This window comes from Heloderma suspectum, chromosome 1, assembly GCF_057233095.1.
Source record: "Heloderma suspectum isolate Gila_16-S chromosome 1, 16-S_ref, whole genome shotgun sequence".
Lineage (NCBI taxonomy): Eukaryota > Metazoa > Chordata > Lepidosauria > Squamata > Helodermatidae > Heloderma > Heloderma suspectum.
In genome coordinates this window covers 260,758,430-260,771,910 of record NC_139458.1, presented here as the reverse complement: position 1 = coordinate 260,771,910, position 13,481 = coordinate 260,758,430, and the positions used below count along the sequence as shown (strand labels likewise).

General features: G+C 39.4%; 1 protein-coding gene across 1 annotated transcript in view; it reads right to left on the bottom strand.

Annotated features, from left to right (window-relative positions):
- CTNNA1 (catenin alpha 1) overlaps positions 1-13,481 on the bottom strand; it is a 96,609-nt gene that overhangs the window by 61,794 nt on the left and 21,334 nt on the right. The window contains exons 3-7 of the mRNA XM_084825758.1: positions 11,749-11,944; positions 10,742-10,908; positions 10,036-10,155; positions 8,045-8,311; positions 2,112-2,315 (exon numbers count right to left, since the gene is read on the bottom strand). Of these exons, the coding sequence (XP_084681884.1) occupies positions 2,112-2,315; positions 8,045-8,311; positions 10,036-10,155; positions 10,742-10,908; positions 11,749-11,944 (954 nt within the window). The remainder of the gene's footprint in view (positions 1-2,111; positions 2,316-8,044; positions 8,312-10,035; positions 10,156-10,741; positions 10,909-11,748; positions 11,945-13,481) is intronic.

Below are 13,481 nucleotides of genomic sequence, written 5' to 3'. Positions count from 1 at the left end.
CCTTTCCATCCCACTTTGTTTCCTTCTTCCTTCATGTTTCTCCTTCCTCCTCTTCCTTTCCCTTAAAAATCTCTCAGTTCTTTCCTTGCTTAGAACAACTTTTCTTGTCTACTTTCCCCATCTTTGTTTTGATTCCTTCTCTTCCTCCTACCCCAGAAGTCACAAACAGCTCTCAAATGACAAAGGGGTGGGGGGCATGCCTTTGATTTCTGCTGCCTTGTCTTGTTCATATGCAGCTTGGACAGCAGATCCCTTCTGATTCCACCTGTGAAGACTAATCACAGATTGCCAGCTGTTGAAGCAAAATTATTTTGTTTCAGCAAACTGTCTGCACACTCACGGACTGCAAAACAATCTGAGCAGAAGTATACTAATCCCGCCCTCCCCAGTTTGCGAACAAGGTCAAAAGTAATCTGGAGCAGCCACAAATGCACCTGCATTGCACCTATATCTATTCAGTCTAGTAGACACCTGACCATTTTCCCCCAATTCATTTCCTGTCCCCGCCTAATTAGAAAGTTTGTTGCCATCAGGACCGCAGTTCTCAAAGTTCATTTTAAACATGCTCTTCCCACACACTTAAAACATCATAGGTCCTGGATCAATTGAGAGAAAGAATGGTAAACTTGCCATAAAATATTTCAGACACCTGGTCTCCTAAGGAAGTCAACAAAAGATGCTGGCTAACTCAGCCATGCCCAAACTGCAAGGCAGCTCCCCACTGTTTGTGTGTATGGGAGAGATACATGAAGTTCTAGAGAGGAAGTGGATCTAAGAACAGGTAAACCCCAAGACCTTTCCTCCAAGAAGCAGATAGTTGACATCGCAATCACCCTAAATACTCATGCCTGCTGTTCCTTTGTTATCCATTCTCAGGTCTTAAAAAATGACTTTCGCATCCCTCATTTGTCACTAGAACAGTGAATATCCCAGAAATATTATCTGGCTATACAATTATTTGGTATTCTGTTTTTGTATTTCACAGAAGATTGAAAATTTATCAGCATATAACATATCGCAGCAGTCAGTTTTACAACCATCACAATGAAATGTAGTAAATTTTATATCAAATTCATTCAATCAAGCAGGTGCATTTTAGTTTTTGATGTCAAAATTCTATTCTAAACTCAAATGTTGAAATTAGAGATCAGGTGTTGACATCAAAATTGAATTTTGTTTCAATTCTACTGTTGTCCCCCAAATCTATAATCTCTACACTAAGAAAAACCAGAAATGCTCCTTTTGCAAATAAATTTCATGAATCGATGCTATATCCAAATAATTATTTTAGCAATATTTCAATTAAACCAGATACAGCAGCATCTACACCACCTTCAGTTATGAAGTCACTTGTGAATAGTGCATATTGTGATTTTGTTCAGCCATTTTTATCCCTATCATACATTAACTGCAATGTCTGCTGAATTTGTTAAACCAATCCAATGGAGTATTTCAAGCTTTGATAAAGTGTTTCACTTGATTCTTCAGAGCATCACATTATACAACACTGCTGCACTTGCCTAGAGACCTGTGTCCACAATGCACATAGTGTGGAAGGTGGCCATCACTGAAATACCCCACACTCAAGGATGAAAATAATCCTGTACAAAAAAGGCTATACTACTGGCAGAACTGTGAGTTTCAGAGGAGCAGCTCTGCTGTCTTAAATGTGGCTTGAGCTTTTATAGTCAAGAGCCGACTTCATAAGAACTATATACTGTTGACATTCTACCACTAGACTCTGGCCATATTTAAGAGCCATTTCACTATCTTTTCACACCGAACCATGGTTACAAAAGTCTAGATCATGAAACATCAATTTAGGACTAGAAATCCTTTTGTTGCAAGACACTGGGGCTACATAACCCTCAAAACCCACTAGTTCATCCTACTTTCAAGTCAAGGAGCATGGAGTATTTTAATAGTATAAAGTTATGCTAATACAGCAAAAGAGCAGTACAGGAAGAATAAGGTACAAATGGCCTAATTTTACTTTCAGTTATATTTGTAAAGAAATTTTATTTAAATTCAAACCATATAGTTTCACTGCTTCTCTTAGCACTCCAAACCTCAATTAAAAAAACACACGAACACACGCTTTGGTTACTCACGTTTCCCATGTATTCTGAAAGCAGATCTTGCAAGGCTTGTCGCACTGCATTACACTCTGCAACTATGCGTTCCCGTCGGTCATCACGTGTACAGGATGAGTCAGCCATTAGGGCTGCACCACTAATAATGCTCTCCAGGCGCTCTTCCAGGGAAGGCCTAAAACGCTCTTCACTGAAGTTCAAAGGATCCACAATAATTTGCTTCTGTTAAAAAGAAGTTTTTGAACACTTAACAAGTGACATGCTACTCTGGATCAGTCTGATAAACATATCTTAGAATTGCTAGGGAGTATAACTCATATTTTGACAAACACAATACTAGAATATTTATATCAAACAGATCACCCAGAATTAAACCAGTTTCATCTTTCCAATCCACTGAGGTCTAAAATAGCAATAGGGTCCTAATCTATACAGTGTTATTCTCCTTAATCAGCCTGAAGAGAACGAAACAGTACTAATCTATACAGTGTTATTTTCCTTAATCAGCCTGAAGAGAACAAAACCGTACATCACATACTCAATTCCTTCAGGCACGTCAGACTTCTTAAATTGAATATGCACCAGTACAGTTTATACCAAGTTAAAGCTGCATCAGTGACTTCAAGAATTTCAGAGAGCCATATTACCACGTCAAAAACTGACTTCAGGCAAAGTTTTGTGGTTTGTCAATTCCAGAACATTTTAGATGTTTCATGTTATGCTGTACGTTGTTTTCTTTTAAGCGCTTAAGAAATAAACCTGCAGAATATTATTGAAAAAAGTTCAGTTGTATCTGATGTTCCTTCAGAAAAGCAATAAGGTTTCTGAAATTTTTGTATCAGGCACCTTCACAGGCATATACTTATTACCCTAGTACTACTGTCAGTCATAACCACTGCAAACACTACCCAAGCCTCATGCAGCAACGTTTTCTCCCAAAGTATAACCATATTCCACATGTCTGAGAGTGAAGTTGTCTTCTCTTCAGCCATCTTGCCAACACAGCCAGGAAAGGTATCATTGCAAAGTTGACAGGAAGGTAATGTTAAAAGGCTATGCTTCAGGAATGTAACCTTTCACTTGGGTCAGCACTCCCTAAATGCCTGTCCTTCCTGTGGACAGCGACTTTGAGACAGCCTAACAGAAAGACTTCAGTATCTTTGACATCACTGGCAAATATATCAATCCCATCTCTCTTCTCACAGATATTTGCATAATTCCATCCTACAGCCTTAAATGAGCAACATTCCAGTGCTCACAATTCAGAAGGTCTTGCATCCAACACAGCACATTCACATATGCTGACAGAACTGGCAGTTGAAGCAAAAGAGTTCTGTGAATTGTAAGGCCACAGCAGAAAGGAAACCCAAGCTATTAATTCCATGTGTTTATCTTATCACTCCTTTTTGTCATGAAACACCCAAGGCTATGTTTAATAAAGCAACATAGTTACTTTTTTAAAGGTAACATATCAGGAGAGAGAGAGACATCCACACCACCCAAGGTAGGAGTTTTAAGTGGCTCCTGATTGAGGTGGCCTGGTGAACTTCCTTAGGATGCTCTTCCCTAGACAGATAGCCACTGAAAACAACCTGCCTCAATCACCACTAAATCTTATTTCTAGAAAGGAATAGTAAGGCCCTCTCAGCATTTTCAAAGATAATGAAGTTTCATATGGGAGGAGATGTGCCAGGCCCAGGCTGTTTAGGGCTTAAACAGTAGCCCTAAACAGCCTGGGCCTGGCACATCTCCTCCCATATGAAACTTCATTATCTTTGATAATGCTGAGAGGGCTTTACTATTCCTTTCTAGGAATAAGATTTAGTGGTGATTGAGGCAGGTTGTTTTCAGTGGCCTTGTAGCAGGACTGAAAATACAGTAGCAGCCTGTGCAGACAAACAGAAGTTGATTTATATGTTGGTTAAACTCTTTTCCCCAGAGCTTCTCAGAGACACCTTACTTGCACAATAAGTTTGGGGAAATCATGAACAGCACATGCAAAAGGTAATAGAGAACTGGAGCGGGTAACAACTCTGCTTGGAGGATCTCTGGACACAGAGCAATGATTGCCATAAGTAGTACAAAAGGAGAACATTTGTCAGGAATGACTGTGGGCACACGGGCAAGCAAATACCTGTACAACTACTGCATGGACACACAACTCAGTAACAATGAACTTGGGAAAAGAGGAGCACATTTTTCTAGGGAGTTCACTAACAGAAGAAAACCCAAACTTATAAAATCATCATCATCCTAATCTAATAATTGTGCAAGGATTCATAAGGCAAAGCCACCTGGGATCAGAGAGAGAAAGCTGGCGGCGGCATCCATCCATTCATAATTTATCCATATTTACAGGGTATCATACAGAGCAACTATTTGGGGGCTCTCATTAGTATGGACATATGCCAAAAGCCAGGCTACTGGTCACCTGCAAGCCTCTCTAGCTATCAGGGCTACTATAATGTCATGGAGCATTTTTTACCATGCCAATTAGAGTGGCCAGATGATGAAGGGGACAGGTCTTCTTCAATGCAACAATTAGAGATACAGAAGCCTTGTCCTCTTTTCTATCTGGCCACCCTAACATCAACTGCGGAGTAATAATAGACGAACAATAGAATACCGATGCAATGAATATGAACTTGAGCACGCTCCGGGAGAGAGCGCAGGACAGGAAGGCCTGGCGTGCTATGGTCCATGGGGTCACGAAGAGTCGGACACGACTGAACGACTGAACAACAACAATAGAATGGTAAGAACATTGAGTAGCTTCTGTGGTGGAAGGTCAGCTTGGCTTAAAAGACTGCTCAGATAAGGCCTAGGGACAGCTATATACTTCTTACTAGGAGGAAAGGGCAAGAAAAGGGCTGCAAACAGGATTTTTGTATTCCACAGCCCCTCTTAGAAGGGTACAATTCCTGGCTACCCAAGAATTCTTCTGAGCTCTGGAATAGATCTTAAAGTGCGGGGGTGGGGGGCTTGGAATGAATCAAACCACTGCAATCCCCCCCCACATTGTTAGAAACCATTCACACTGTTGCAAAACATCTAGTTCCAATATTCAAAGACGGTAGTGTTAGCGATGATAGCACTCCTACTGCATTTGACTGCTTTGCTAAATAGGTAGCAGGACTTTATGTTGGAAAAATAACTTCCAGAGTTGTGGAATATAGAAACTCATTAGGTATTTGGTCCAAAGCGGCAAATCTGGAAGCCTGGCAGAACCATGCTGCCAAAGCCTTCATATATCAGCCTTCAACTGCTTTTTTGCTTCTCACTTGCCCCAGCTTTCTATGTCTTCCGCATGAATTGAGATAAAAATGAGTTTGAAGGTATGTACACATGTGGAACATGTGCACATCAACAAGTGATGGAACTGAGAAGTTTGTTTCAGCTCATGCAAACATTCTGGCTCATGAAGCTCAAAGTGGGAAGTCCAGACCACAAGCTATGCATCTTTCAGACACTGAGCAAAGAAATAAACTTGAGTTATGCTAGTTAAATATTTTCAAAGATATATTATTTACTGGGATAAAGCAGGAAAAACAGATATGGGTTCAAGATAGCGAATTATGTCTACAGTTACTATGACAACTGCAGCTTGATGTTTAAGAAGAAGCACATCCCACTATGTTCAGTGGTGCTTATTCCTATGTAAATGAGCATATGATTATGAACCATGTACGATTATGATGATATACTCTTAAAGAGTTCCATGTTAATCTGAACATCCAAAACTTATTGCTACTACTTAGTTATATTTATAGGCCTGCTTATTTTCCAAAACTTTAATCTAAAAATGAGCTTCCTCTGCTTCTGTATGCTAATATTGACGTTTGCATACTTTTTATTGAATAGATTCAATAGATTTTAAAAACATATCTAAGCAGTACATGGCAGCATCCATTGCATGAACAGAGCAACAATACTGGATACTGCTCACTGTTTCTAAGCAAAAATAATAAATCCTTCCTTATCTATATTACAAGGTTGATAGATCCCATTTTCAACCTTTACTTTTTCTAACATCACAAAAGTTAACGTAGGTATCTTAAAGAAGCTGCAGCTCTATTTCTAATACTGGGTATATTTGTAATTGTCTTATTAATATGAAGGCATTTATACTTCTAAATGTGTAAGTATATTACACAGTATAACTTTGTGTGGTAAATTAACACACTTTAAGAAACAATGCGTAGAACAAGTTTAGGTTTGTTAACAACGCATCATTACACAAAGCCCTCTAGGTTTGTACATCTTCCACAATAGGTTTGCCTGTATCCCCCTTCTGTGGCTAGTGGAGGGGAGAAAAAGAAATGCAGAAATGAGTAGGAAGGGAGCATTAGGATTGGAAAGAGGGCCCAGAAAGCATAAAAAGTGGAGGAGATAGCCATGACAAGATGAATGTGGAGGGAGGGGGAGACTAGACAGCTGGTTGAGAAAGCAAGAGTTTAGATTGTAAGCTCCTTAGAACTGTCCTTTTCCTTATCTTTTTCTGCTGAACTACCACACACGTTGACAGGGCTATACATTCATCTGTTTCAGGAAAGAGTAAGTGGATGAGGCAAATGCCTGAAGAAATGAAGGCAAAAGAAAAAGGAGGAAAGGGGGAAATGACCAAGGAAAAAGAGGTGCTGTAGAAGAAGCCTCATACAGGTTTGCATGGTCAGGAGAGGCTCTGTGCTACTGGCAGGAACATGGGGAAAGAGAGAGGAGCAGTGGGCAGGTTATGATGGAGAGTAGGTAAGTGTGCACAACTTTTGCTAGCCTTGGTAGTCAGAAAAGGTCTGTGCTTGCCATGACCCTGCCCCCAAAGGCTGGAAAGGATCTATTTGGAGCCACCTAACTATAAAGCATGAGTTTCAACCCCAGTGAAACTGTGGGTGTTGGTGAGCCCTTGCTCCCCTCAAAGATGGGAAAGGGCTTGGGGGCTTAACCCTGTTGCACTAAGCCTCTGAGTGATTCTGAAAGGAGTAAGAAGGCTTACTGTTTTCCAAGTATCTCCACAGTTCAGGACTGCATCCAGGAGCCCCAGCCCTTCTCTAGACTTCAGAAAAGAGGCAGGAACTCTGAAACTGCACCCTTGCTAGAGGCGAGCACAATTATGAACCCCCCCACTTTTTAAAAGCGGATTAAGGAAATGGATCCAAGTAGGTAAATCTGAAATGCAAAAAGCTGAGAAAACGAACAGGTGGTGGAAGAAGCAGCCTATGAGAAAGCTGGATGAAAGCAGCATGGAGCCGGGAAGACAAGAGAAAAGCTGTAAAGAAATATTCACATGGGACTTGGGTACAAGAGGAACTAATGGCAGGAAAGGAGCAGATAGGCTGCATTTTGCATATTAACTTAAACAGACAAATCTTTGGTTATATGTCTACATTTTCTTGTAAGATCACCATGGTGCAAGTCAAAAAAAGTGTGTTTATTCTCCATTTTCACTTCTTTTGTATGAAGCCATGCACTAGACCTTACTGCAGGCTCCTACTCCAAAACAGTTATCTAAATATAGCAAATGTAACATATTTAGATAAACAAAATGGTCTGTCTAAAGCAAAATATCAATATGGCCATCTACAAGTCTGTTGTAGTTCAGTTGTGTCCGACTCTTCGTGACCCCATGGACCATAGCATGCCAGGCCTTCCTGTCCTGCGCTCTCTCCCGGAGTGTGCTCAAGTCCATATTCATTGCATCAGTGATGCTATCTAGCCATCTCATCCTCTGCCGTCCCCTTCTCCTTTTCTACAAGTCTACAGATGTTTTAATCAGTCATATAATTATTTGTGTTCTCATAGAATTTCAAGATTCTCAACAGAAATATAGGTTTTGTTACTATGATCCAGGTCTGAACAAGCCCTGTACACTAAGCACATGGTTACCCATCACCTTTTAGGAGATCTAAATTTTTCTAGGCTTTTGACCATCAGCAGATTGCAAATTCAGTACTTACATCAAAGTTGTTAAGTGCATAAGCCAACTCTCCACCACCACTCTGTTGCTGAACAGAGTCCTCAGAAGCAGTTGCTTGAGCTGCATTAGAGATTCCTGTCACTGCCTGCTGCAATTGCTTGTAGATCAAGTCCCTGTTGGCTTTGTAAGCAGCTACATCTGGATGTTGGAGACATGCTTGAGATGCAGTGTAAAGTATTGGAATGTTTTTCTGAAGAATTCCTCTTGCTGCAGCCATCTGATCACGATGGCCGATATCTTTTAATTCCTGCAGAGAACATTTCAAAACAGGAATATGCTTCACATAGAGATAAAAACCATGATGCAGTTTAGCATTTAGACTCTCCCATAACTTCAAAAAAGCACTGTGTGTTGCTACCTTTGAACAAACGTATGGCATAGCATTCATTAGGAGGTACACAAAACTACATAGCCTCCAAACCACAATGACCTTGCAACTGTAGTCCTGAATGCTCATCTTTCATTAGCAGAGTTATTAGAAGTTCTCTAACTATCTGAACTACAGGGAGAAAGATTATAAATAAAAGCATGATATATTGCTCCAGAAGCTTCTAGTAGTCAGGCAGTTGTATCATAAACAGGCCTCTTACTTCACTTCTTAATGGTTCAAATCTTGTTTTCTCTGCTGCTTTGTACAGATTCAGAATGGTCTCTCCCAGACCATGACACTTCTAGACTGAAGGTTAACATCCTGCCGAAAGTCCACTGGAGCAAATTACTTGGTTGAAGTACACTTATGCAAACTTGTGCGGGTGGCATAGATTTACCTCCCATTCTGTTGTGTTTTATGAAGAATGGGGGCCAAGTCTTAGACTCCTTTACAAGGAGGAAATAATAAAGTGGGTTAAGGCACTCTCCACTATATTATGCTAATGATATTCAGGTGGCTATCAGCAGTGCTAAGGAACTGGAAGGCATATGCAACATTCAGCACAATTTTCCTTTCCATACCCCATCTGACCCTAGCTCCTGACTGAAGTTTTCCCCCTACACCATTTTCAGCCAGTCCATTAGAGCAGGGAGGGGTAGAAGGTAGATTGAGATCTACCGGTATGTCTGTCTAATTATTTGCAGTAATCAGCAAGGATTTGACTTCCAATTATTTTTTAAAAATAGCAACCAAATGGATCCCGCTCCCCAATCCTAAATTATACTGCTGAAATTTTAAAAGCTGGAGTAACCAGGAGAGGGTTTTAATATGGTAGGACCATGCACTCCATTCAATTCTGGTATTTCTTTTGCACCTGCCTCTGGGTGGTGGATCTCAGGTTTTTAATAAAAAAAGTAGATCCCACAAACCTGAAGTCTGCCCACCCCTGCCTTAGGAGGAATATGCAAGTGTGATCCACTCTCACATGTAAATCAAGAAAGAATACATTCACATTATGAACCAATCCCAATTTATCCGAGCAGCTCACACGTCCACTTATATGAGCAGTATAGTATAGGAAGAGAATACTCAATGGCAGATAAGTAGCACTTTCTGCAAACAGAATGCTGTGAAAATGCAGAAATTTCTGTTCATGGAAGTAGCAACTACACATTACATGCTACACATTCCATTCAATGTTAAATAGGTCACGAGTAGAGCATTTGCATGAGTTGCAGTCCTTTTGAGACATCTTTTATCTCCAGGTTGTACTTATCTCAAAAGACTAGCTCAATCTGCCCATTCCAGTTTCTCTCTCATTATCCATCTTCTGCTATTATCCCACTAAGGAAAAAGGAGCATTTATTAAAGTGCACTTTGCCCAGATTTTTTTTAGTTGACAACTGAAGCTTTCTTTAAAGACCAAGACTCCTGTTACCTATGCACATAGTCATATTTTATGTATCATCTATACAAGGTGGTCAATATTACCATTTCAGCATTTCTATGGTAATAGTTTACATTTTATAATTTTGTCCACTATTATAGCAGTATATAAACAGGTAACCATATCTTTGAGAACATACACATTGTTACTGTACCTGTTGTCTCTTGCCTGCCATTATATTAAGCTTATCCACCTCCGGTTTAAGAGCTTTATACTGTATTCCTAGATCTTGTTCAGTACCAGCATTTCTTAGTTTTAGGATGCCTTCTTCTACCTAGAAGATTAAATTAGGTATTAAACTGTACAGACTATACAACATTTTACAATTTAATATGGATTCTGGAGAAGCAGTGACCGTTATTTCTAAGAGAACTGCACTCAAGCAATACAAAGATACTGTGTCTCCCCAACAAAAAACAACCAGACATGCATATTAGTTTGGCGCCCAAGTACTGATTGGAAATATCAGCTTTCAACAAGCTATTAACCTGTTTTAATGGCATATAGTTCTATAATGACTTGATGTAGCAAGACCATTAACACATCAAGTCCAAAATAAAGACTAACAGAATTGTTCCAGGAGAACAGCTCAGTTGGCAATAAATCTGCCACCCAAGAAACCTATCAATGATGGGAACTTATCACCAAGAAACATCACAGAGCACAGTCCAGCATCCTGTTTCCAACACTGGCCAGCCATGTTTTTAGGAAGCCCACAAGCATGACATGAAGGAAAGAGCCCTACCCTATTATTTCTCCCATGCCTCCACAGACACACTGTCAAAGTGCTAGTCTGAATTACTTTTGCAGTATACACAAAAACATTAGAAACAGAAAACTACAGATGAACCACAACTTACAACTTTAAGTTGAACAAGCAGTTTGTATACATCTGCCATATCAGCCAAAATAAGTAGCCGGGTAACTGCTGACAGGAGGGCACGGGCTGCTCTCACCATGTTCCCTCGTTTCACGGACGAACATGGGTCATCAGCAAATTCTCCGGAGGCACTCTTCATCAAGTCTCCTATGTACACAAAGTTAGTAAGGAAGTGATTAGATTCCTTCAGTTTTCATAAATCAAGTTTGCTAGTTACATTGGAAGACAACATTAAGAACAAGTAGGATAAGACTAACTACAGAGCAGTGTTATGTTACAAAATAGGAAGAATGCTAGATCATTTAACTTTTAGAAGCAATATCTATTTAGAAGGTAATATCTATTATATAAATAGTTATTGTCAAAAGAGACATGGCACCCTTTTAAAATTAATCCAACATTATGAAAAAATGGAGAAATATTTTGCCTTGAATATTTCCAGGGGCAGAAAATACAATATTTATTTCAGTTAAAAGACAATCTGAGACCTGCCAATTCTGTACCATGCTTTAGAAGCTAGAGGGGTCAAGATCAGCATGGAGAAATAATGTAGTTAAGATCTCAGTTTACAAATGGCTATTATTACTTTTAGAAGCAATATTTTAGTAAACTTCAGTTACTGAAGACCAAAAAAGCATTCTACAAAGCTCACGGGGTGAACATGGCTCAGTCATTATCTCTCAGCCTAACGTACCTCAAAGGGCTATTGTGAGGGTAAACTGGGGCTAGGATTACATATACATAAATAGAACCAGTGGAATTACTTTTTAAAAGTTTGCTTTTCCATAACCAAGAAAGTAGCAATATGCTAGAGAGCACTGAGAGTTGAGCTTAGAGAACTTTTACCACTACACTGGTTTTTAAATGCATGTATATATTGGTAGATAGCCTGCAAATTTTTGCAGGCTAATAATTTTTGTGAACCACTTCACAAGGCTGGGGCAGTCATAGAAATTAAGGCCCCCATCATAAGGCCACATGATATACCTTGTTTGCGAACATCTTCCACAGCTGCCACCAGCTCCTCTTTAAGAAACTGGCTCTCCTTTGCAATTTTGTCCCCTTTCTCCAGGAAATTCTCTGTTGCTTGCTCAACTGATGCAGCTAGAACATGTGCCTTTTTAGACCGACCTCTTTTTTTGTTGGAAGGACCCTTGTTACTGGTATTGACTAGTGTTGTAACCTGGAAATAAGCATCATATGACAACATTTTTCAGTTGATAAGTTCTGACAATCTTATATTGTAAAGTGTTCCTGTTATTATAGTTCCAACCTATGTAATTGCTAGGACAAATATCAGAGTTCAAGCAATACGTATTGTATTAGGCAAGTAAAGTTTCAGATTAAAGCTTTGTTTTAGAAACCAATATGAAAACCTGGAAACATTAAGCATATTCCTTATTTCATGCCTAATTTTGGTCCTGATTGGAACTTCAGATTTCATAAAGGGAGAGACTTTCATTCACCAGTGAAGTTCATAAAAGTTTGAAATAGTTTCGAATGACGATGGAATCTTTATGTCAAGCATTAATACAGCTGAAATTATAACTGCAGATGAGCAATGCAGTCTTTCTGGAGCAGGAAATGAGGACTTTCATGGAGAAAATGAAACCCGCAGAACAGTTTAAAAGTTCTCATTTCAGGAGCAGGAAATGGGGACTTTTAAACTGTTCTGCAGTTTGCAGGCAATTCTTATCTTTGTTTCTTCACTCTTACATCTTCCAATCTGCCTTCCCTTTTGCTCTCTGATTCTTCTTAGTCCCTCACTGTACAGCAAGGATGGGCAACTTGCAGTCCAACAACACCTGGAGGACCAACAAGGGATGTGCAGTCCCAACAACATCCAAATGGCCATGAGTTGCCCACTCCTAACATACAGGTTGTAACCTACTTGTTAAAGCGCAGCTTTCTTTGACCTTTCCTTATCAATCTGTTTTTTATTGCAGCACTTCATTTTCATACTGCTTTTCTTAAAAACTGCTCAAGTCTTCCCTCATGCTTTTCCAAAGCAATTTCTTCTCTTGCTGCTGCATTCCAGTTCTCATGATTACTTTCCATATTATGGAAACAAAATGCTGTTTTGTACATACAGCACATTATGATTAATGCTATATGGGATTTTTTCTCTTATGTTTGTATTCCCACCCGTCCTCTAAGGAGCTCAGGGTAGCATTTATGGGATTATCCCATTTTCTCCTAACAACTCTGCAAGATATGTTAGACTGAGAGGGAATTACTTGCCTAAGGCTACCCAGGAGGGTGGACCAATTTAAAGTTTCCTATTTATAAGTATTTCCTCAACAGAAATGCAAAAGAAAGTTAGAATGCATTTCTATGTAAAGAAAGAACCCTGGGGAAAATGCCTAACCTTTTTAGGAAGAACCATGGAGAAAATGCCTAATTTTTTAGTATTGTCTGTATGGCACAGTGGTTCATGTACAATATAAAATCTGTTGGTTTGCAACTGAAGAAAGCCTTTGTACTACCTAAGAAGATACATTTTAAAATGCAATAATTTTAAAAATGCTTTTAGTACTTTGGAAAACATTTTGATATATTGGTTAATTACTTGTATAAAGCTGCTTTAGAATAGGGATTAAAACTACATACATGTTCTTATTTTTAATCTCTTGTTACATACAAGAACACTAAGCAAGATGATTTACTCACATACCAAGTGCTCAGAACATTTTAGAAGCAAGGGATAATTAAGTTGCAGG